This window comes from Haplochromis burtoni, unplaced genomic scaffold (assembly GCF_018398535.1).
Source record: "Haplochromis burtoni strain Fernald_Lab_line unplaced genomic scaffold, NCSU_Asbu1 Contig_13, whole genome shotgun sequence".
Classification (NCBI taxonomy): Eukaryota; Metazoa; Chordata; class Actinopteri; order Cichliformes; family Cichlidae; genus Haplochromis; species Haplochromis burtoni.
The window spans coordinates 2,917,738-2,942,550 of NW_024582374.1; the positions used below are offsets into that span (position 1 = coordinate 2,917,738).

Genomic DNA, 24,813 nt, shown 5'->3' on the forward strand with positions numbered 1-24,813 from the left:
TTCGAAACGCCGTTTACTTGTGGACGAAACAGCTGCGTTTTCAAAAATACCCGTGTATTTTTGAAAACGCAGCGTAAAAGATTTAGTCGTTTATTTTCTTACTACCTGCAGATTACTTGTATTTGCTTAATTGTTTACTAAATGTTTGAGGTGTGAAATAAACCGCAATGGAGCAAAATATGTGTGTGTGTGGTTGTAGGATGTGATAGTGCGTGCGTGTGTGTGCGCGCTCGAGGGGGGGGCGAACATTTTTCTGTAAAACAAAGGGGGGCCCAGCGAAAAAAGTTTGGGAACCACTGCTATAAGTATTTCTAATTGCTGATGGAGGTCAGCTATACAAAAAAAGATGGCACCTAAGGCAGGAGAGATGTCAGGACACACCCACACAAGGTCAGTTTCAAAGGAGGCCCTGCTAGGGCCATAACAACCACTGAATGCTGAACAAGTTGAAATGGCCTCCAGTGGTCACAAAAAGCATCTCCATCTTTAATTAATCCAGATTAATCATTAATTAGTCAAATCAGAGTCTGTTTTTTTAACTTAAATGAATGGACATTGTATCCGGGTGCAGCCGACTAGGAGAAGAAAAAACAGAGAAGGAAAAAACTGGAGCATGTAGATAGTTAGCTGCTGGAATAACTTCTTTCTCGCCTTGCTCTGTTTCTCACAGGAAGTCTAATCACGCCACATTACACAGACAGCTGAACTCTGACAAATTCCCGGGCAACATTTTCAGAACTACGTCTACAAAATCACATGATTTCATGTATCAAACCATTTAAATTTTACCTTTTTCACGTCATGTATGCATAAAGGGAACTCTGCAACAAAGTACTGACCTCAGATCAATGTGAAGATGTTAGCTCAGAATACCCAGACTTCATCAGGAAACATATCTGCCTGCTCATCTCTGTTTTTTCATGCTTCGAGAGTCAACTGAAGACACGAGTTTCACCGGCTGGTGTTTCTGGGAGATATCTGCTGTGTCTTTTTTGTTTTTCTTTTTAATAAATTCTAGCAGACAATTATTCTGTAGAAAACAGACTGACTTCATTAATACAAAAATACAGAGTGTTACAACATGAAGAGCTACATAATGTAAAATTAAGACTGACACAAGTGTTAAAAAGGAGCTTTATCTCAATTATTAGCAGAGCTTCTGTATTTCCATTTTCACGGCACATGAGCATTCTTGATTTTCTCTTGTTGCATCAAACTTATTTTTCCACAATAACAGCTTTAAAACCTTTTGAATAAAGAAGGCAAAGATATAATTATGGCCATACAAGAAATTCAGGAGGGGCTTTTTTTAAAATATTTCCCTCCTGCACTGCTACAACATACCTTAGAGTTCCTCCACTTCACAAATCGTCTTTTCAGTCCTGGGTAGATCTGCAAATGCCACTGAATTTTGAAAAACAAACAAACAAAAAGTAGCTAAAACAGTTTCTGAAAGTTGAACCTTGCATAGCGCGTGACTTTGACACCCACACAACTCAGCTTTTTCATCATGCGCACAATGCCTAGATAAGAAATCCAATTAAGTCGATGCTGCTCAGTCTTTTTCCCCCATTTCTGCAATTATCTCATACATGTCTATAAACAATAAGCCATTGAGAGAGTAATACATTTTTGTCATAGATATGCAAATGCGCTGTTATTAGGGAATGGAACAGTAACAAGGCGCGTGAGTTTTGATCAGCATCGATCACAACTGAAGTTCAAGCAGGAAGAAACCCTGGTCATGCAAACGTCTCGTCTTGCTGGTTTGGTGGGGAAACAAAAGGCCTGTGCTGACTCCTGCTTGAACGACGCGTGCTGTGGCAGATAATTATCAGAAGTATCTTCCGCACACTGGAGAGGGGATCCAAAATGTTTAGCTTGAATGATGTCTGTTGTGAGGCCTCCTGAGTGAAAGTGTGTAGGTTTGGGCTCCGACCGAGCGATTCACCAGGTGAATGTGTCTGATTATTTCTTCCTGTGTGGGTAAATGTGCAAATCAGTGAAAGCGGCTGCTTTAACATTCGATGGAAAGAATGCACACAGTGTCTTGACCCTCTGTGGCAGTTGACTGCAAGCCGTGTTCAATCACTGCACGCAGTGGTCGCCTAAGAATCCTTAACATGCAATGGTTTCTGCAAGCAAAGATTTGACATTTTTTTGTCTAACCTTATCAAATATACAGTGTGTATACAGTGTGACACACTTTAAAGGCCATGGCGGTGGTTTTATTAAGTGCTGCTACTGTCAGCTGTTCCTGTGTGACAAACCACATGGGTCACCATATTTCACATTTTGATGGGGATTTCTGTGGTTCCAGCTGGAAACTACTAGTCAAATGTGTAAACCACTAAGTTATGAGGCCACCAAATTACCAATCCTATATATATGTACATTATTCCTCACCATTCCTCATTCAGATCAACATCCATCGCCGTGTTGCGGGGGGAGCAGCCTGAGTAGGGGAGTCCAGACCTCCTTCTCCCTAGCCTACTCCTTCAGCTTATCCGAGTGAACACATAGGTGTTCTCTCCAGTGTGTCCTCTTGAGCCTCCTCCCAGTAGGACATCCCCAGAAAACCTAACCCTAAGGAATCCAGGAAGCATCCTAGTCAGATGCCCAAGCCACCTCAACTGCCTCCTTTCAAATTCGACAGGTAATGGCTGAACTCATCACGCTATCTCTAACTGAGATCCCAGCCAACCTTTGAAGGAAGGTCACTTCCGCTGCTAGTATTCGCAGTCTCTTTCTCTTAGTCTCTAGCCAGAGCTCATCAATATAGGAGAAGATAGGGAAGTAGGTTGATTGTTGAATTGTTGTAATGTTGCATGTTAGATCTAGTTTTTCTCCAAAGGGAATTTGTGCCTTCCGCTAGAATTTTTCCACAACCTCTGATTTGTCAAACAAATGTGTCATATCAAAATGTCATCCTACTTCTCTGCTAATGTTTTTGGTTTACTGGGATCTGGTCATCCTACAGCAGGAGGCTCCATACGTCCTTCATACCCGGTCTCTGGTGTTATTCAGTAGTCTTTCATTGTTAAAAATGAGGATGAATGGCAGTCACAAGCAGCCAAACAAAGCTGCACTGTTTTCCGTCATTTCACTAATTAGCTAATTATTTTAGCAAACAGTGAGGTGCGGACGACTTTTCATGGAAATAATCAATAACACTAAAAGTGTTATTCAGCCTCATTAAAACATGCTTTGAAATGAGCCTCCTGTACAACAGCAATTTGCTGTTTTCAGACCATTTCAGAATGAAATTCACAAACTGCATATGCTTTTGTCAATAATATTGAGAGCCTTTTTCACAGCAAAACTGCAAGATGTTACCCACCCACCACAACACAAAGCTGCACACAGCATGGGATTATTGTTATAGTAATCATCTTGTTTACTTGTAAAAAAAGAAGAAGAAGAAGAAAAAAGTAAAAAAGAAAAAAAAACAACCATAGCTATAAAACATAAATGGATAAATGTTTTGGATGAGAACTAAAAACAGAGCTCAAATACCAGTTAATGCACACTTTAAACCGTTCTGTTTTGTTTCCTCCAGCAGTTTCTCTTGCCATTGAAAATCATACTAAGGTTTAAGCAGCATGTTTCACTTTCTACAGAAATAACAGTTTGAATAGTTACTTAAATATTACTTAACTGTATAGTTTCACCAAGTTTTCATGTCAGCTTTAATGTCCACAGTTGTCACGCTGCTCCAGTCTGCCTTGCTAAATGTTGGTCCCAGGCAAAGCAGGTTTATGATGTAACTCACACCTGTGACGATCAATGAACCTAGATCCCTACTGCTGTCTCTGAAAGATGACTTATAATCTGATTTAGCACCATGTTGTTTGGTTAGTCACCTTTGACCAGACTGAACAACACCAGTAAAGCTGAAGTTAATTTACAAATACATCAGACATTCATGAAGCACAGCTGACAACAGGTCATTTTTGAAACTGTTGTTCACCCATGAAGCAAAGTACTGAATAGATGTTAAAAAATGTAAATGTTGTGTATCAGTTACTAACGATACAACCAAATCGAATGCCAAAAGTATGAAATCAGTTTCATACTTTCATAATAAAATAAATGCATCTTTTTAACTCATATATTTTAGCCAACACATTTACTGAGTTTTCATAGTAAAGAAATATTACTTTAGGTATTGTGTGGCTTTCAGTGGCTAACTTAAATATAGACAGCAGCAGAATAAAAGTCATACAATAGCTGTGTCCAAATTCAGAGGCCGCATCCTCCTGAGGCTGCATTTGTAGGCAGATTATGTCACAGCGATGCGACAAAGGCTGTCCAAATTCGTAGACTCCGACAAATGCAGCAGACAAAAGCGCCCTCCTTCTCCCCAGATTTCAACGATGGGCCGGGTGTATCTTTTGTGGCCCCACCTATCCCAGAATTCATAGCACGGACAAGCTAAGTTTTAATAGTTTTAATATTACTCTTTCTGGGTCACAAAATAAACTTTTAAGATATTTTCAGGCAAGGATGTAACCGTGTAAACTTCAAATATCTGCTCGATTTATCAAGATATCACATATTTGCAAAAGTGCTCCGACGTTTTCGGAGACGTCTGTTACCCACCAGCTTCATAGGTGACCGGGAGGTCAAGGCTCACTAGAGGCGGCGAGAACAGTGAACTCAGCACATAATTTTTAAACCCCCCGCGGTCTTTCGCTACTCAGGTTAAACATGACATATAAGTCACTTAGATAACTTAAAAATGTTATTGGTTGGCTTTTTTCAGTGTTTTATTTTGAGTAAATCAGTTTGGGTGAGATTACAGCTGAATAAACGTCAAACAGAAAACTGGTTAAACAGAAGTGTGAGATGGTCGAGAATTTACGCCATTGTCCTGTTATATTTTAGTTAGCAAGGAGCAGACAGCTGAGCTTATTAAACTCCACCGAGACAGCTGGTGATGCAAATCTGAAGGCTAGACTGTCCAGTTTCACAGCAGATCACTTCCGTTTTTCTCAGTCTTTCTCAGCCCACGTAGACCGCGAAGGCCGGGTCCTCCGAAGGATGCGGCCTCTGAATTTGGACACAGCTAATATGCTGACACAATAGCAAAAGCTAGCTTTCACAGCAACGGCGTTTGACTGAAAAAAAAAAAAAAAGATGAGTAAGAGTCACACGTGTCACTAAATTTGTAGACTTTTGTAGATTGTGATTACCAAACAAAAATTAAAGCCGAAATAAAGTTATGTTATGAGATATAAGAAAAAGAAGTGCACAACTCATAAAGGAATCAATTTCTCATCCACCACATGTGAAGGAAGCCATAAAGATCCATATGTGCACGCTGAAAAACATTCTGCACATAGAATGAACTGAAGCGCTACAAAGAGTATTGAAAGCACATGCTAGAGCCCTTACAGCAGCATCATGAATCATTGTGCAGCTTGTTCATAACACAATGCATTATTGAAAGCTAATAATAGCTTAAAGTACACCTTTATCCACGCACTGCATTTATTATTTGTCATTCTTTCAAATGGGACAGGTTTTTCACACAAATGACAGCTAAAAACTCCTCATCGTCAGTAAATGTTAATCTAACAAAATCACACATGAAAGTACATAGCGCACCGTGCAGGTTTACTTCCCATATTAATTAAAAGGAAAGCCCTTCTATGAGGTCAGTCATGGGTGATCAAAGAGGGAAGTGTTTAATTTGGTCTATATCGTATTACTTTGTCTTGTAAGAGGGGATCAGGGTTTTTTAAAATAGCCTTTAACGTGAATCCTCTTAAGCTCCCTCACTCCACTCTTAATTACAGAGGGCAGAGCATGTTTAATCCCTTCTTGATGAGGAGGAGCATTAGCTGTGGATAGAGGAGACTTTTTTAGAAATCAAATGAATTTCCCCATTGAATCCGTTTAATTAATTAGTTCATACCAGCAGAGAAACGATAGTATCACAAGTAACCCAAATACAACAAGATCAGCAATAAACAGGCAGCAAACAAGATATGAGCAAATGTTATAAAGTTAATAAAATAAAAGTAAACTTATTGTGTGTTTATTGTGCATTTTTCTTATGAAACATTTGTGAATATCTTTGTCACAAAGTAGTACATTTAAACTTAAACTGATGAGCATAGTCATTTCAAGAATGCAGTCTGGTGATGAGAAGTTACAGTAGTCCAACTGTGAATGAGAAATAATTTTGTAGTGGTTTTGAGTATTTTAAAATGGCTGTGATTAGGTTGGGTTAACTGAAGGCAGCTGTATAATCACACTCATTACTTCTGTGCAGATATGTTGTATACCCCAGACTCGAGATGATTAGGAATAAAAATGTTCAGTGAACAGTTTGCTTCTATTGTGTGATCGTATTTATACGATGCAGAATATCTGTTTCTCTATTTTCTGTCTCTCTGGGCAAGCTAGGGTCTACATGTACCATATGCTACAGCCTAAGGGCAGAGTTGTAGTTCAGGGCACTGGGTTTGAGAGGACAACTGCTGTTGCCTGCTGAAGTTGTCAGCATGTGGAGTGTAGCTCATTTGTGGCATAGCTGCCATTTCCCTTGGACTGTGTGTGTTTTTATCCCTTTTATGTGATGAATATTGTAGCTGGACTTGTTTCCCATTTCTCTCCATGATTTGATTCATTATAATTTAGCATTTTTACTGGTTGTCATCTTTTGCCCATGCCTGAGAGAGTTGGTCAGACCTAGATCTGTGTGGGAGATGAAGACTCCTCGTTGTTTACGTGAACACACTGGAATTAATCAGATAACTACAAGCATATTTCCTTTAATAATGGTGTTCTGGCCTCTGGAGTAAAATGTTGTGAGCATCATGAGTGGAGTGCTCATTATGCTCACAATAATGAGCATAATGAGCACTGAGTTCTAGCAGGACAAGAACAGAGATGAATTCACAAGATACTTTGTAACCTTCACTGGTGCTTGTTTCTCTAGTATGATGAGCTCTAACTCCTGACTGAAACTCTTCAAATAAACAAAAGAAAGGTATTCAGAGGAATCATTCACCATAGACTGGGGATGAACTAATAAGGCACTACTTTAGAGTACAGAAAAAAAGATATGGAAATTTGAAGATTTTTTTATTTATTTATTTTTAAACATGTTTACGAGCTTAATTGGAGTGACAAATTGTTTTGTGTATTAGTTGAAGTTCTGATAAAACTGGTATGACACTCAGGCTTGAGACACAAATGATCTGATAGACGACCAAATAAAGAATATAATTATATACACACAGGATGGTAGTGAAGACGCCTGGGCAACAACAGACAGCTAAATCAAATCTCTTAAGAGGACATGGGAAGTAAAACTAAAAGTAAGACACAAATGACTATCAAAACACGTCAGAGAGTAAAACAAAAAATGCATAATGGAGAGTAAGACTTGCCAACAAGATACAAGATGATAATTAAGAACTTTGGAATAAACAATGCCAAACAGAAACTAGAAGACAAGAGAAACAAAGACTAACCAGACGCTACTATTAAAAATAAATAGTGCTGTCAGCATTAATCTCGTTAAAATGACATTAAGGCCATAACCGCATTAACGCGGCAAAACTCTGTTAGCGAGTTAACGCGGATCGCCCCGTGCAATGGGCTGCACGATGCTAACGCTTTAAAGAGCTAACCACGCTAACACGTTGACACTGTGCACGGGGCAATCTGCATTAACTCGCTAACAGAGATTTGCCGCGTTAATGCGATTATGGTGTTAACGTCATTTTGACAGCACTAAAATACATAATTTTTTTTTAAAAACTACAAAATAATAAGTTCAACATCAACACTCAGATTGTAATTGTAACTGAAAATGCTAAATACTAAAGAATTTAAAGTTCACGAAACGCAAAACTTTGAGTTTCAAAACCAGGGCCATTGCATGCTGGTACCCTTTGGTACACTGGTGCCTAAATAACTACATTTCTGTTAGATGACAGCAAAGCTAGCTAATATTAGCTTTCCAATATTTAGGCTGTAATGACTTCTTTTATCATTTTGCTGCATCCTGCTGTGTGAGCAAACATTACTGATGTGAAGACTAATAGAATTAGTTGTTTATCTAATCCCATCATTTCTAGATCCACGAATTGAAAATGTCACGCTTGGTTAATGTGAATCCTTTCATTTTTATAACATAAGCTGTATTTGACTTTAACAGCCTACTTCTCTTTTTGTATGCGTGCGTTTTCTGTTTGTTTTTTACATTTACAAATGTCACTTGTACATAATCAAATAAGTGTGTGATTTCTACATTTAATATCTGGTGCAGTAATTGTGCTTTTAAATTGTTTTTGTTGTTGTTGTTGGGGTTTTTTCCACAGTGGAAAAATTGATTTGTCATAAAAAGAGAAATCCTTTCCGCAGAGACTGGGAAAACTGTTCCACCAGGGCTCCACTCATAATATTCATATTACTGTACTGCAGTGGGTGGAAAAAAATGAATTTATTTGCATTTCTTTTTGCCAGCTACATGAAAACATGTCTAAAATCTGTGCTATACTTGACTGGTCTCCCAGCGAGACATCCCAGTGAGCGCAGTGAGACTGTGGAAGTGACAAATCAACTGTGCACACAATGCAGCAATTTTGATTCTACGCCTGTGCTTCAAGAGTTAAAATGTCGAGTGCAAAAAATATTGTCGGGGCTTCAGTGAGCCTCTCTCTTTGGTCTTTAGACTTTGAGTAAAGTGTGACAGGAAGTAAATCCATCTCTGCTTGTGATGTGATCAACAGTAAATAATGTGCAGGAAGCCGAGGGAGACGCACAAAGTATATTTAACATGCTGATCACTGGGATCCATCAATCATCCAGCACAAAGACGAAAATAATCTCTGGATGGCTGGAAATGTTTGCAGAGTCAGGCCAGTATAGCGTGTGCACTAGTATCCATTGTTTACTGCCGCTGGTACAACCTGCTTTGTCGTCTCCATGAGCAAACTGTGTATTCTACCAGTGTGGCACAAGCAGCACACGTCATAGTGAAGAACCTGTCCAACCAGCGAGCTGGCACTGTTGTGCTGTAGATCTCTGGTGCATCTATTAATATATATTGCTTGCTTGATTGAAATTCAAGTCCCCGCTCACCCACATAGGGCTTTTGAGATACTCGGCTTATCTGTCTTCTCCTCAGGTTGATGTTGGGTGGAGCAATTACGGGGATTAAGCAAGGTCATAAAGTTTGTGCAAGACTGATAAAGGCTTAATAAGTGCATCAAAACTGAGAGTATTGAAAGAAATGTGAACAGACACACCCTCCAGTCAGAAAGGCAAAAGAAATGGGGCAAAATAAGTGAAAACACCTGTTTGGGTGGAGTTTGGAGTAACATGAGTAAAGAATCACCTGTGTGACATTAAGGGAATTAAAAATAGGTTTGTACTGCAAGTCAGTACAAAGCACATTAGGGCCACTTTAGCTAAAAAACAAAACAAAAACAACAAAATTGTTATCCTCTCTGCAAGGACAGTAGGAGGATCTGAAGTTTGAGTCAGCGTTAGAAGACTCATTTTATTGTTCTATAAGCATTAATATGTAATCATAATAGAGCATCTACTTTAGACATTAAATATTTAAACATTTTAAACATAATTTAATGAATTACTGGAATTAAAAAGAGTGAATGTTGTCTCCGGGAAGTTTAACTGGTTTAGAGTGGCAAGGTAGAGTGGGTTGTGTTCAAGTTAAAGAACACGGATGCAGATTTCCAGTTAAGGTTGATTTATTCAGCTGTGGTTATCAGCAGCTTTATCACAGCCACACATGGTATATGGGTGGCACGTTTAAGGAGTGTCAGTGTTGACATGGTGATTTCAAAAATGTAGGACATATCAAACTTCTACAAAGAAAAGTCTATAAATGGATGAAACATACCACTATACACAAGTGATTGTGTGTTTTAATGATAGAGTTGTACCATTGATAAGTCTGTTAACCCACACAGTTTACCTTTCAGGCAGCTTTTTTCCCACCTTCAGATATGTCAGACTTTTTTCATGTACCAGCTCTTTTCCAGTTTTATTGGCCAAAATATTTAAAGTGCACACTTTTAAAACCGCTGCTCTTTTTACTGTACTACTTTGCTTCTTTGTCTGCAGCTGCTGCACTGCTCTCAGTGTGTATTAATGTATAATCTGTTTAGATTGGTTCCCCCATGGTAGCTGTAGTTTATAGCTGTGTCCCAAAACGTAGGCTGCATCCTTCGGAGGCCGCATTTGAAGGCAATCACAGCCAGGCCACGAAGGCTGTCCCAATTCGTCGACTCTTTCAAATGTGGCCGACAAATGCGTCCTTCATTTCCCCGAATTTGAAGGATGGGTCGGGTGTGTCCTTCATGGCCCACCATATCCCAGAATTCATAGCACGGCCCAGCCAATTCCAGTTTCCAACAATGGTGGCCGCTACTAAGTTTTAATATTACTCTTATTAATCTTTCTGGGTCACAAAATAAACTTTTAACAAAAGTAGCCGTCTAAATTTCAAATATCTGCTTGGTTTATCAAGACATCGCATATTTGCAAAAGTGCTGACGTTTTCGGAGATGTCTGTTACCCACCCGCTCGATAGCTATCCGGGGTGAGAACAGCAAACTCCCAGCTTCATCGTTTTCAGACCCCCGCAGTCTTTCGCTACTCAGGTTAAACATGATATACAAGTCACTCGGATAACGTAAAAATGTAATTGTTTGGCTTTTTTCAGTGTTTTATTTGCTCCGGAGTAAATTGGTTTGGCTGAGATCAAAGTTATTAGATTATTAGATTAGATTAAATAAAACTTTATTAATCCATCGGGTGGGTTCCTCCGGGATTTTCACACAGCTGAATAAACGTCAAACAGAAAACTGATTAAACAGAAGTGTGAGACAGTCGAGAATTTACGCCAGTGTCCTGTTCTATTTTAGATAGCAAGGAGCAGACGGCCGAGTTTATTTAACTCCACCGAGACAGCGGTGACGCAAATCTGAAGGCTAGACTGTCACATTTCACAGTCTCACACTTCCAGCTTTCTTGGTCTTCGAAGGACCCGGCCCACGTAGACCATGAAGGCCGGGTCCTCCAAAGGATGCGGCCTACGTTTTGGGACACAGCTTATTTTTCCTGTGTAAAATCAGCCACTCTGTTGCCAGTAATTCTGATTGGTCAGATCTCACCGGCTCCACCCTTCTCATGTGAAAGTGCAGGGAACCCCCTGGGCTAACTTAGCAACCAGCTTTGTGCGCCCACTTAACCTGATTGGTGAAGTTAGGGTAAGTGAATCAACTGTTTTCAGCTGTGAATTTCATAAGTTTCATTACTTAACGTTGGTACTGCCTCTTTTTCTTGTAAATTTGTTGTTTTGTTTTTTACCTTCAGTAACCCTGATACACTACTGTATATCACAGAGGTACATTTGCTTGTCCATACAAAATAAATAGGGTCAAGAACTTGATAACAAAGTTCTTATTGGACTAACATGATGTATGATAACTGGGAGGTTAATAGCTCCTTTGCTTGCATTCATCATTGCTGGGTTAGTGAAAGATGGCAGCAGCTTCCACTCTTTTATTAACTCCTCCATTGGCTTGTTAGCTTAGCATAGTTCATCTCATGTTTCGCATTTGTCAGCAAAGCATTTCTCAGTGTCACTCTGACAGAATATGTCTGCTTTAAACCTGAGTAATGCATAGCTAAAAAAAAGTATTTCACAATGGGTTGGAAAGACACAGATATTCCCAAGAAAAAGAAGGTATGAAAAGGTGAACAGGGCTGATATTTTCATGAGCATCACAAACTGCTACAGTTTTGTTATCAGAATGTTATCTGTTCAGTCCATTAACATATGGGAAGCCCAGGAGAACCAGATGAATATTTTATTTTATCTGGTACACGCAGGCAGGCTGCCTGACTCAGCCTGCTCAGCTGGAGAAAGGCCCAAAAGTGCAGAACTCTGTGGAAACCTCCTGAAACATGGCAGACATTTCTCAGCGTATGCATCAGTGAGCAGCTCTGATAGGAAGTCATCCTGATCTTTGAATGTCATCTCCAGGTCTCCTTAACGCAGCCATGCTCTGTCTAATCAAAGGAGCTTTTACATCTGAATGTTGTTCAGGCAAAACAGGAAGGATCATGGTTGTGCGTCACTTCTGAGCGTTTAAAGGTGAGCACATCACATCCAGGGAGGAAAACTAAGAGAGCAAAGGCCATGAATTCTCACAGTAGTTGTCTGATAACAATAGTTTAAAAATTGTCCGTTTATTGTAATACTCTCTTTGGATTTCTGGAAAATATTATTGGGGTCAGTGACCACAATAAATATGCTTCAACTGCCATTGAGAATGACCAAACTGAACACCAGATAAGTGGCTCACAGAAGAGCTGGATTAGCTCCAGCTCTAACAAAATGTCAGCAGTTATGCAAAACAGCAAAGCAAACAACAGAAAAAGTGTCTCCGTGTCAGCCAGGATGCAAGCCTCTGCAGCTGTGTCAGCCTAATTGGACAAATGTTGTCAGAGACCTCAGTCATTAAAAGAAAAATTAAATGTTTGTCGGTGCTGAAGAAAAATCTTTGTTTTGTGTATGACCTATGAAGCTTAATTCTGTAATAAAACAGTCAAAAAGTCCAAACAGGACTAAGAAACAGAGATTATAAACACCCAGAGGGCTTATTGCAAAATGAGAAATGGATGAGTAAAAAGCACATGTGAAATTAAACTAGTAACACTGATGAGATCAGAAGGGAAAAAAGCAGGAAGTAAAACAAAAACAAGATGCGTGAGGAAACTAACTTTCAGAGTAAAACAGGAAGTAACCTTGTAACAGCGTTTGCCAGAAGTGTGAGATGAAGACCTAATGCCAACATGAAGACAGAGATGGGGGAACACAGAAGACGTGGGAGGAAAGCACTAAAAACTCAGTAGACATGACAGGGTGCAAAATTCAACCAAAAACAAGAGCTTGCTGGCTCAGAGATCCCCCTTTGGGATTTTGGATGTTTTGCAGTATCGATCACCTGAGGGAAGGTGTGAGTGCAGGTTGAAGCGCCTGGGAAGGGATACCAAGAGTCACCTCCACAAGGGACAAATTAGATGAATGAGGAACCTACGCAGGGATCACTTTTACAAATTTTTTTTTCATCATCTGGCAACCATACTCTCTGTTTAAAGGAAAAAACTCAGGGTGATCCACTGAGTAAATAGTGAAGTATTTCAGATCCTGGTAGATCTGCTGGCAGACGGGCTGTCATTGTCATCCCATGCTAAAAACACTCTTGACAGCGTGTGACTGTGTGTGTCAGAGAGAGAGAGGTTTTAAAGTTTAGTGGAGATGAAAAAAGCAGGTTGAGCCTCCAGCTATAGATGACTCTAAATCCTGAAACATATTAAATACATTAATGTATAATGATAGCGCTCTCTGAGGTCTTTAATTAACTACCCGTGATCCTGAGCACAGTTCGACAGGGGCAACAAAGTGGATGCTACATATTTCCAGTGACTCTAACCAGCTGAGGTGTCCCCCACTTCACGTTCCCCTGGGAGTAAAAAGTGTTAATATGGAACAGCAGTCCTACAGGAACTGCATGCTGTACATTGATCTGTGCTGCTGGAGTTTTGCTGGCCCGGAGCCTGACTCATTAAAGGAAAAACAAGAGTCAGTTTTACTCTCTCACTGCTGGTAAACGGTGAAAGTAGAGCTGTGAATGTAGCTCGAGAGAGTCGGTCTAACTGAAGAGCCAGAAAGCATTTCCCACACAGAAACAAGAAACGCAGTTTGTTTTCTACTGTACCAAAACCCTTCCTCTTCTTCATTCAGCTGCTTCTTTTCAGGTGTCGCCACATCTGCACATCTGAGCATCTGCTTCTATCTCACCCTATCCCTAGCATCCTCCTCTGTCACACCAATCATCTGCATGTTCTCTTAACTACATCCACGAATCTTCACCCTCTCCTCTTTGTGTTCAGCAAACAGTAGCAGTTTGCGGTGGCACCCTGATCAACCAACGATTGATTAGGGAATCACATTCTTCATGAGCTGCACGTTTGACTTGGCAAAGATTCTGTCCCGGATCCCATTTATCTGGGCTTGGGACCGACACTAGGAGTACACTGGCTTGTGCAGGTTTTGGGCTTATCCAAGGAACTTCAGGGTTTACTCTGCTAAGTAGGTGGTTCACTTACCAGACTATATCGCCATAGTACCTTTTGGAGCTGGTTAGGTTCCAGATTAGGGATCAACAGTCAATCCTCTGGAAAATAGCATCACCATTCCTGGAAGGTCTTTTGACCTCTGGCTGCAGAATAGACGAGTCTAAAGTTTTTCAATAGTGTCTAAAGTCTGTGTTTCCCTGATGAGCATCTGTAATAAATATAAATTCTTACACGCAAATTTATTCCTCGATTTATTTTTTCGTTCTCCTTTTGGCTGTTCAGGATGTTGGGCTGTACAATGCATACAGAAAAACAGATAAAGTAAGAAGATGCTGTTCAGTGCATTGAGAGCATTTACATGATGAATATGATTGCTGAAATAAATCAGTGAGCTTACATGTACACAATCCACTAGGTGGTATACAATGCTTCGACCACAGTCTACAACTGCTTTCTTGTCTCATCGGTTCTTTGCAGTTAAATTGATGCTGCCTTTGACACAAACCATTAGAAAATCCCTTTCACTGGATCTTGTTGTAAATATAAACAGAAGTTTGGTAAACCACTGGTGTAATGTTCGTGATTGGTTTTCTAAACAGGCCACTTTTTCTTTTTTTGTTTCTTTTTTGTCTGTTTCCAAAAGAACGGACAGTCTGACATCAGCGAGCACACCTTCAAATGCTTACACTAGTTATTTTACCCTGTGAAGCCATAGCACCATGTACACCATAATGGACTGGTGACATTTTTGTTTCAGAAATTTCTTGCATTTTGGTCAAAGCTCAGATAAATCTGGTCCCTGATGGTCTACACTTTACTCAAAGACACCACTTTTCCGTGCTTTGAAAAATATGGCTGCAATGCTTCATATAATGCCGGTAAACTGAGCAGTCAGGTTACACATCACGTTACAGTGAACTCAGACTCTTGGAGGAGTGGTCACACAGTTTCTTTGGATTTCTGTGCAGCAGGTACAGTTCACATGTTCCATCCCAGTCCGATGTGCGTGGCCAGCAGGTAGCACATGCCGATCATGCATGTCATTATCATCATGGGGAATCCCAGCCTGTACAAAACAAGAGAAGAGCAAGTTAGTTGCAATGATCAGCACTTCAGTCAGGATTATTGGAATAAAAAGATTTACGGGCTGCAGTAACCTGCATGTGGGGGCCTGTCTCTGATCAGGGCATATACAGAAAGTCAGAAACAGCAATAAAGGAGGAGCAGGGGGACAGGTGGGTTGTCAAGTGGCTTGCAGATGTGCCCTAGATTAGCCATTTGAATTAACAGGATAGTATGAATTGTCCTGAACTAGATCTATGCTTCACTTGTTTTCTTTTGTTGAGATAAATATAGTTAGCCACTCAGAAAAGTCACAGAGCTCAACCTCCACCAATATGACCATTTTAAGGAAAATTATTTGGAGTCTCACCAAATGCTCCCTCTGTCCACCAACTCTTGTGTAATTTGTCTCATGCCTTGGAGAAGGAGCTGGTTGGCAGTGTTTTTGTAGTTGTTGTCATCATCTTAAAATGTATTCATTGTTCCCATCAGTGTGTGTCTTCTATTATTTTGCTATTGTTGCATGATTCAATGGAAGCTGTTAGTTTAGCAGGAACGTAAGCTCCAGTACACACAGAACAAGAAGTCAAGAAATGTTGTTTACTGCTTTTATTATTTTCTACTATACACCTTTCACTCTTACTGAAGCAAACAGCAATTTGCTTCAATAAGTGTAAAGCATCGTGTAATGTCACATGAAGTCATAGCTTCCATTTATATTTATCCTGGTTTATTCTCTCAAATTTCTCCTTTTAAAAAAATATATTACCAAAAATGGCATTAAAAAAATCCTGGCACTAAAGCTAGGTTTGAAAAAGTAATAAAAGACCTTTATCTTACAGGGATTTTTCTTCTCTTTATTATCACCTCTCTTTGTGAGAGACATATTTTGACCTTTGGCAGCCACAGACAGTCCAACTCCTCATATAAAGAAAACCAAATTATTGCAAAATCCAGTCTTATTGATGTGTGACACTTTGCTGAGCTCCACAACTTACTCTGTCTTCACTCAGCCTGCAGCACAGGGAGGTCAGAGCTGCACAGCCGCTCAGAGCCGTTAAAAATTCAGCGTCTTGATCAAGGACACATCAGCCTGCAGGTGAAGGCTTGTCTTCCTGCACGCTAAAGCTAGCAGATGCTCCGAGACATGCACATTGCGTACAACGGAACAATCTAAAAAGTCCTCGGCTGCATGCACACATCTCATTAGTCCAAAGTTGTTTATTGAAACAGAAATGGCTTCACATGGTGACATTTTTAAAGGCCAGCTTTCTTCTGAATGTAATGACTGAAATATAGTCCCCTGGATGAAGCATTGGTGGTGACTGCTGCCATGTATGTTTCTGCGTCTCACCCCTGAATTAGTCTCCTTAATTAAAATGTGTCCTTAGATGACTCCTGAACTGCAGATGGCTCGTGTTTGGATGTCTACCATGTCCTATATGGACACATGGCAGCTCCGAGGGCCAGAGATCTGTTCATCCTCACTCTGTGCCACGGATCACTTTGGAGGACAAAAACTGCATGTATATTCAGCGTGCCAGCCATCAGTCTTCATCAAAGCAGAAAAGGACTAATTAAGACTAAAAAATAAGAGAACATATCATTAAAATATCATTGAGAGCAGATGTTGCTCTCACTCTGACAGCCTGAAGAGAAAAAGTTTGGGCCAAATCAGCCTGGAAAAAAAACATAAACATACAGCTGCTATATTATCTGTGTTAATCTTTATATTAGGATTAAAGACAAAATGATGACAGTTCATTCAAATGCAATTATTATGACGATAAACATTATATTTGGCTTACGTGTGGTTTTATGTGTATAAAGCACACAGATGCTTATATGAAATGGCAAGGTTAACCGTGCAAGTCTGATTGTCAGTGAGACAAAAGGTTACCTGTCTCTTTGCTGTGTGTATTTTCAGTTAACCTGGACATGACCTCTTCTTAGAGGATCTCAAGGAACTGAGATGACCATTTGGGTTCAGAATGAGTATCTGATGATCACTGCAGCTGCCCACAACTTTGTTTTCTTTTTCATTTTCTTATGTTTAGCTGCCTTTACGGGTCACTACGGTAGTCATATATGGTTGTCTGCTGAAGGCCAAGGCTTTTAAAGTTCTCATCAGAGAATTATCTTCCTCTGATGATGCAACTCAGAGAGGTGACACTGACCTTCAGCAGCTCATCAACCAGTTTGCCCATGCCTGCAGTGAGTCTGGGCTGGCTATCAGCATCAAGAAAACCAACAAAATGACTGATTATTTTAGCTGTTTGGGTTTTGTCGTCGCCAGCAGCAGCCTATAGTATCATTTACTAGGCAAAAAGACAAACAAGAGAGTGCGGGAGATCAAAAGAATCACCTAGAACCATTTCACCTTCACTGCCTACAGCAAATAGTCGCTAACATAACTGTGCTTAAACAAGCCAGCTCTCAGAGCATGCTTCTCCACCTCCTGTCAGTGTCGATCGGAGCCTATCTCGATCGACACGAACATCAGGTGACCAGATGTCCCCCAGCATCTCAGCAGGTCCTGTTTGCAGATGGGACCTGAACATCAGGGGAACGACACTAATCATCACAGTTTGGCGTCACAGTGCTGAAGGATTGAAGAAGGGCAAAACAAAAACAGCTGCAACCAATAGCTAAAGGACAGGAGCCACAATAGCAACCAGAGACAACAAGCTCGAGCCCTTGATCCACACTTCAGCTATGTTTGCAGCACTTGCAAGGATCAAATTACTGAACCACTGTTGATTCATGTTATATGATACTGCCAAAAAAAACCTACATTACTTCTATGATAGCATGTAGGTATTTCCACCACACATCTAGTGTGTGTGTGTGTGTGTGTGTGTGTGTGTGTGTGAGTGTGAGTGTGAGTCAATGCAATATAAATATTTGCCAGTTCATCTACTGATTGAAATGAGACAGCAACCATCTATTTCCTGTTCTGTTCAAAAGCGTCTGGATGCATTTTTCTCTACCGAGATGGGTTTTGTTTTTATCCTAAAAGAGTACATTTTGTCAATTTAAGCTTTTTTTTGTTTCTTTGTTTTATATGTCCTCTTATAAATACAATATGGGGTTATGAGATTTGTAAATCATTGTGTTCTGTTTTTACCTGTTTTATACAGTGTCTCTACTTCGTAGGATCTGGGTTTATATGTGTAAGTGCCTGTGTGAAAACTGCAGTCAGTGTACCATGTCTGCTGCTCAAACTAAATTATGAGGTTTCCAGTGAATATGCTTGCAGAAATGGCAAATAAGTACTTGGACTGAAGAATATTAAGGCTTTACAGGCACTTCAGCACTTTCATGATTTTAAGACATTCTGCATTTTAAGTGTAACAAAAAAAAACAGTTTCAAAGTTTCTCAACTGAGTCATAATGGTCATTGTCATTTTTGAGTGATTATCATTATTTACGCATCAGTAGCAAAAGTGAGGGGAACTGTGAAGAAAAGATGAAAATAATATAAGATTTACTAAAAAGATTTTAGATAATATATATTAAGTTTAGAATTTATAATTTTCTTTTTTCTGATAATAAGTAAATAAGTAAAAGATCTACAGAAGAAAGCATCTTCTGTAGTACTGGTATCACATCTCTAAACTTTCAGTATGGTGAATGTCTTTTCTCTAGAAGGTGTAAGCATTTTGCAGTAGTAACATTCTTAGTTTCCTAACCAAACGTTCTTCATTTTCATGCACCTGAAAGGAACTGTCTTTTTCTTTTCTTGTCTACCATCGCCAGACACTGCTAGTTACTGTGGTGACCTAATCAGATGAAAAGCACCACCTTCAAGACACTGAAAACTCTGACTTCAGGCTCAACATATTTCAATAACCTATTAGTCTGTTTTCCTATTGGCCCCCCAGCTCACCAGTGGTCCCTTCCAAGATTTAGATCACCATGTGGCGCTCTCAATCTTGGGGTTGAACTGCAGCTGCAGCTGCCAGAGTAGAGCCAGAGCCAAAGAAAATAGTTCCTTTTCAGTGCTCCATAGAATGCCTTTCACCTTATTTTCCATATATTAATAAAGAGTTTCCTAAGTCCAGTCCTTTCTCATCAATTTAGGTTTTTGCACATGACAGTTTGCAATCAAGCCGTGGTAGATCTGCTGCATGAAATTCTGTCCTGATTAAACAAAGACAAAAGCAGCCGATGATCTGTGTTGAATTTGTTGATTAAAATGGAAGCTCTCACAGGTTTTATTAGCAAGCCAAACACACAAAGCGTTTAGTGTAGCTGTCAATATGCACCCGACAGCTACTGGAAATAATATTGTGCAAAAAGATGCAAAGTGGTTAATGCTACCTATTTTGTGCAGAGGTCAGCATCCTCATATGTTGATGAACCACAGAGAAGGCATGGAATAGAACAGGTCTGTCAGTGCTCTGAAGCACCTCCAGACTGGACAGTAACGCAGCATTCAGCTGCACAGATGTAGGGCCATTTCAGCTTTGGTGTTTATATTGATTTGTAATGTGAGAATTCAGTTCTTTGACTACACTGCTCGGTTTCTGTTAATACCACATGCTTTTCATTTAAACTACACTATAATCACATATTGCTTGTGGGAAAAATGAGCCTGTCTGGCTGTTATCGCTGTCAGACAGCCCCTGAGGTCACCTCTGCATGAGTGAATCCTTTTCTACGGAGCAATACCTATTTCCCGATCACAGGCACATCATGAGGGGACACGGGGCACATGAAAAAGACACCACAATATACCACAGAGAGGAGCAGGGTTCACCTTGTCTAAAAATCCCCATCAAACCTTGTGATCTCACACAATGACTTAATTGCATATGATGGGAGCTCTTTGAAAGTCCTGATGCAATCTCAAAGACTCTTTAGATAAACCAATGGGCCGCGCTTCTCTGACTGTGGAGGCTGTAGGACAGAGAGAGCAGCGCTGCTCCCCTGTGATAATGGTTGATCTGTTCTATTCAATGAGCACAAAAAGCACACTGGTGCAGTGTTTAAGCTGTGAAGCGGTACACAAAAAAAACCTCCAAAAATATGTATGAGCGTGATTGCAGTGTTTATTAGAAATAAAGCTAAAACACCTGCCTCTGTAGTGCAGAGGCTTATTGTTTTCTGTATAGATTTCCTGCAGGTGACTGTACATGAGCAACATGTGGTCCAAAAAAACAAGACACTCTGAAGCACCTTACATTGTCTAATGTCATTTGTTTTTGTGTCTCAAAACTGTAGCAATTTGCTACATTGATGGGCATTTACAAGTACATTTTGCAGTGGGTCTATTCTAGAGTGTAATGCATTACAAGCACCCGTGGCAGTTTCTATTCAACCGACCAACATACAGAGCTGTTACTTTAGTGATGCACTGTAGGTTAATGGTTTGTGGAGAGGTGGATGATAAGGGCCTTGAGGCACGAAGGAAGCAACAGGGACCATGCTAACTGCTGAGCTATTCGAGGCTACTCATTTTCCTTTGTGATGGCTTATCAAAAAGGCATTTGTGCCCCCGTGGGCTCATCTGGCCCCTGAATTCATCCTCCTGATACAGCACTAGTCAATCCCAGCTGCCCGGAGTTGCAGACCAGACTTCGCTCCCCCTTGCCTGTCTCTCTGAACAGCAGTGACCCTTGCCACAGACATCCAATTACAGACAGTGCTTCAGCCAAGAGCAATGCTCCTGTCCAATAACTGTAAACACAGCTACAGCGGGAGAGAAGTAGAGCTGACGGGTTGCAACTGTTCCCCTCCATTTCAATGAAATCCTTTGCAGACAGACGTCCCAGAGTCTTTTTAGTGCACTAAGAAATTTGTCAACGAGCTTTAACCAACTCTGACACATTTTCCACCAATTACTTCACTGGCTTTAGCGGCATGCCAACTGAGCAGGTAACGAAGGCTGAAAAAGTAATGGTGGAATTTTCTTAATGCCAAAAGTCACCTGAAGTTGTTCTTTTTCTTCTCAGCCACAGTCTCATTAGCTGTAAATAGGAATATCAATGAAGCAACCTGCTGCAGATCAGATTACAATATTAAAACGTAGTAGTAACATAGTAACATATCCTGTAGCTTAGGTATGTGGGAAGTACAATACTTCTGCAAGTCTTTAGAATAAATTACAACTCACTGAAAACAACAAATTGAGCATAGCGTTAGTTGAGTTAGGCCACAAAGTCACAATCCTGACTGATCAGCTGAGCTGATTAGAGTGTGCCTTTCAGAGTGATGCTGTGCACAGTGTAGACTTAAGGACCCAAAATGCTGAACGCAGGAGGATTCCAACAGAAAGCTGATAGTAAAATCCACAAGGTAACAAAAAGTCCAAATACAAGAGAAAATAGACAGTGTAGACAGCAAGGCAAATACGAGGAGCCAGAGAATTTAAACAAAAGGTGAACAGGACAGCACAGAAGAAAACACACACACACACACACACACACACACACACACACACACACAGGAACTAACAGTACAAAGAGGAAGTCTATTTATCGCCCTTGGTCTATTGATTGGAATGAGGGAAAATGGGCGAAAGAATTACAACGAGGTGAAGACACACAGGATAATCACTCAAGGGGAAGCAAAACCACACAGGGAATTGAAGAAAACTTTCACAGTAAAACAAGAGACCAGTACATGAAAACTAACTTCTAACAAAATATCAGACCAGGGAACACACTAAAACAGAGGAAGACAATGGGAAACATCTGAGAACTAAAAGCTAGAACATTTGGTTGGTCCCTGTGGACCTATCCCTGACTCCTCCGGTCCACATCCTTTGGGCATTTAATGGTGTGAGAATGTGTGTGTGTGAATACTAGAAAGTACTGAGTAGAAGGCATTAATAAGTTCCAATCAATTTAGCATTTTTAGAATTTAAAAGTCTTCTTAAAACATATTTATTCGCTGAAGCCTTTGGCATTGATTAGAGGCGTTGACTCAATTTGTTTTGACATGTTTTAATTTATTTTAGTTTTTTAGTTATTTATTTTATCTTATCTCATTTTAATTTGCTTTTAGCATGTACAGCACTTTGTGAACTCTGGTTTTATGTTAAAGTGCTTTATAAATAAAGGTGGTATGGTATGGTATGGTATTTTCCTTAAAATCAAGCCAGGATTACACAACTTAAACAACTGCAGCATCTGCAAACCTCTTAGCAACCCATCTCTTCCTCAGCTCCTCCTTTTTATATCACAGAATTTTATCGCTGTTATATGATGAATCCCAGTCTGTTCTGTCTGGGGGTGCTCGGTCCTGCTCTCCTCGTCTCCAGATTTTCACATGGAAGGACTGGGAATGGGAACATCAATGTTCTTTAGACTACAAACTGAAATGTCACCTTCACGGCGGCGCTTCAGAAAATGTTAGGTGGTGAGTATAGATAGAATATCAGTATAAATGTTGTCTGTGATTGATATGATGAAAGCGCTGTCACTCCATCCAGTGAAAACACTTTCAAATCTTTGATGACAATAATTTACAGTAAGCCACAGACACCGCGTTCAGTCATAAGTGTCACAAGTTTAATGTTAAATCAAGTCTCTGTTCAAATCTGTTACACAAATCCCAAAAGAAATCCTCTGACTTTGTCTCTTTTCAACCCTCACGCGCATTACATTTCCACTGTTCCCTAAATAAAATAGCGATGCAGTTCCAACCCAATGGCATATCAAGCCTAATCAGACTCATATTCATGCTTTTTTCAACATAACTGACCCCTTCGGCTTCTCCAACAAGCAAACCATAAAGCGTGTCTGACTGCTGTGTCGCCAGGGTGCAAATTATCAGTGAGCAGGTGGCAACCTGATAGGAAGCCTGCTGACCATCCAGCCTGCGATATAACCACATTTTCTGCCATTCATTCGACTTTTTTTCTTGTAACCACCCTAGAGTTCTGAAATCAGGCTCCACGGTTGGACGGTTTCACTCAGTATCAGTTCAATCAGTCACACATATGTTACACTGTTTATGCCTCTTTCATGGTTCAGCGTGACTGGGGGACTTCTATTTCTGTCGACATGAGAGAATATTGCTGCAGGTTGACTTCCTCCACACTCACTGTAGTAAACATTTCTCTACAGGGTCACTGAAGAGGACACAGACTCAAATCACTGCTTGCACTACATAACAAACCCGTGCGCATCGTGTTGTTTCCTGGAGTCTGCTCACAGAACGCTGCACCTGCTGCACAAAGACAAACTAAACGTGTTCTGTCACATGATACTCAGTGCGACACGTTTTCTCTAAATGTTCTCAGGCTATTCATACACACTGTTGGCAATTTCTAATGCAACATATGATGGACATAAATGTGTAAGTAGCCCCTCAGGCTGAATAGCCTATCGTATTTCAGCACCACAAACCAAGAACAGAGGAACTTTTCAAACTTGCTGTTTATGACCTCTTTGTGCATGGGACTGCTTCGTGCTGTTAATGGCGCCTTTGCTTACTTGAAGAACTCCATGAAGGAAAAGCCATATCCATGTTGCTCAGCGATGCCTGCACACACAACGTTGGCTGATGCTCCTATCAATGTGCCATTTCCTAAACAGAAAAGAGAAAAAAGTCAGAGAAAACTTTTCTTTAATGTCAGGTGTGTTTCCAGAACCACTAAAAACTGTAATTAAACCTATACTGAAAAAGGACAATCTTGACAAGACACAAATGAGCAACTACAGGCCGATCTCCCATTTTTCAGTAAGATCATTGAAAAAGCAGTTTCTCAACAGCTCAATTACTTCTTAAAACAGAATAACTGCTATGATGCCTTCCAGTCAGGTTTTAGACAGAACCACAGCACTGAAACCGCTCTGACCAAAGTGTTTAATGACATATGTCTGAATACAGACAGTGGAAAAATGTCAGTCTTAGTTTTGCTGGATCTCAGTGCAGCATTTGATACAGTTGACCACAACATATTACTCAAACGACTGGAGAACTGGGCAGGTCTTTCAGGAACTGTACTAAACTGGTTCAAAACATACTTAGAAAACAGGAAATACTTTGTATCAATAGGTAACTTCACATCTGAGCAGACAAGTATCACATGTGGAGTCCCCCAAGGTTCCATCTTGGGACCCCATCTGTTTAACATTTACATGCTCCCACTGGCACAGATTATAAAGAACAACAAAATAAACTATCATAGCTATGCAGATGACACACAAATATATATCAGGCCCTGTACAGGCTCTTGGTAAATGCACTGAGGAAATTAATGACTGGTTGTGCCACAATTTTCTCCAGCTAAACAAAACTGAAGTAATAGTCTTTGAAGCCAAAGAAAAACGATTACAGGTCACCTTCAACTTCAATCTATACACCTAAAAACCACAAACCAGGCGAGAAATTTGGGTGTAGTGATGGATGCAGACCTAAACTTAGAAAAACACATTAAGCCAATAACAAAATCAGCTTACTATCACCTCAAGAATATTTCAAGGATAAAAGATCTGATGTCTCAACAGGACCTGGAAAAACTAGTCCATGCAGTCATCTTTAGTAGGCTTGATTACTGTAACAGCATCTTTACAGGTCTACCTAAAAAATCAGTCAGACAACTACAGCTCATTCAGAACTCTGCTGCTCGAGTCCTCACTAAGACCAAAAAAGTGGACCACA

At 40.2% G+C, this 24,813-nt stretch overlaps 1 protein-coding gene across 2 annotated transcripts in view; it reads right to left on the reverse strand.

Annotated features, from left to right (window-relative positions):
• Positions 1–13,413: 13,413 nt before the first annotated feature.
• The window catches only part of oca2 (oculocutaneous albinism II), a 55,455-nt gene continuing 44,055 nt past the window's right edge, over positions 13,414–24,813 (reverse strand). For both annotated transcript variants that reach the window (XM_005919698.2, XM_042216686.1), the window contains exons 23-24: positions 23,643–23,736; positions 13,414–15,202 (exon numbers count right to left, since the gene is read on the reverse strand). In XM_005919698.2, coding sequence (XP_005919760.1) covers positions 15,115–15,202; positions 23,643–23,736 — 182 coding nt within the window. In that variant the 3' untranslated portion in view covers positions 13,414–15,114. The remainder of the gene's footprint in view (positions 15,203–23,642; positions 23,737–24,813) is intronic.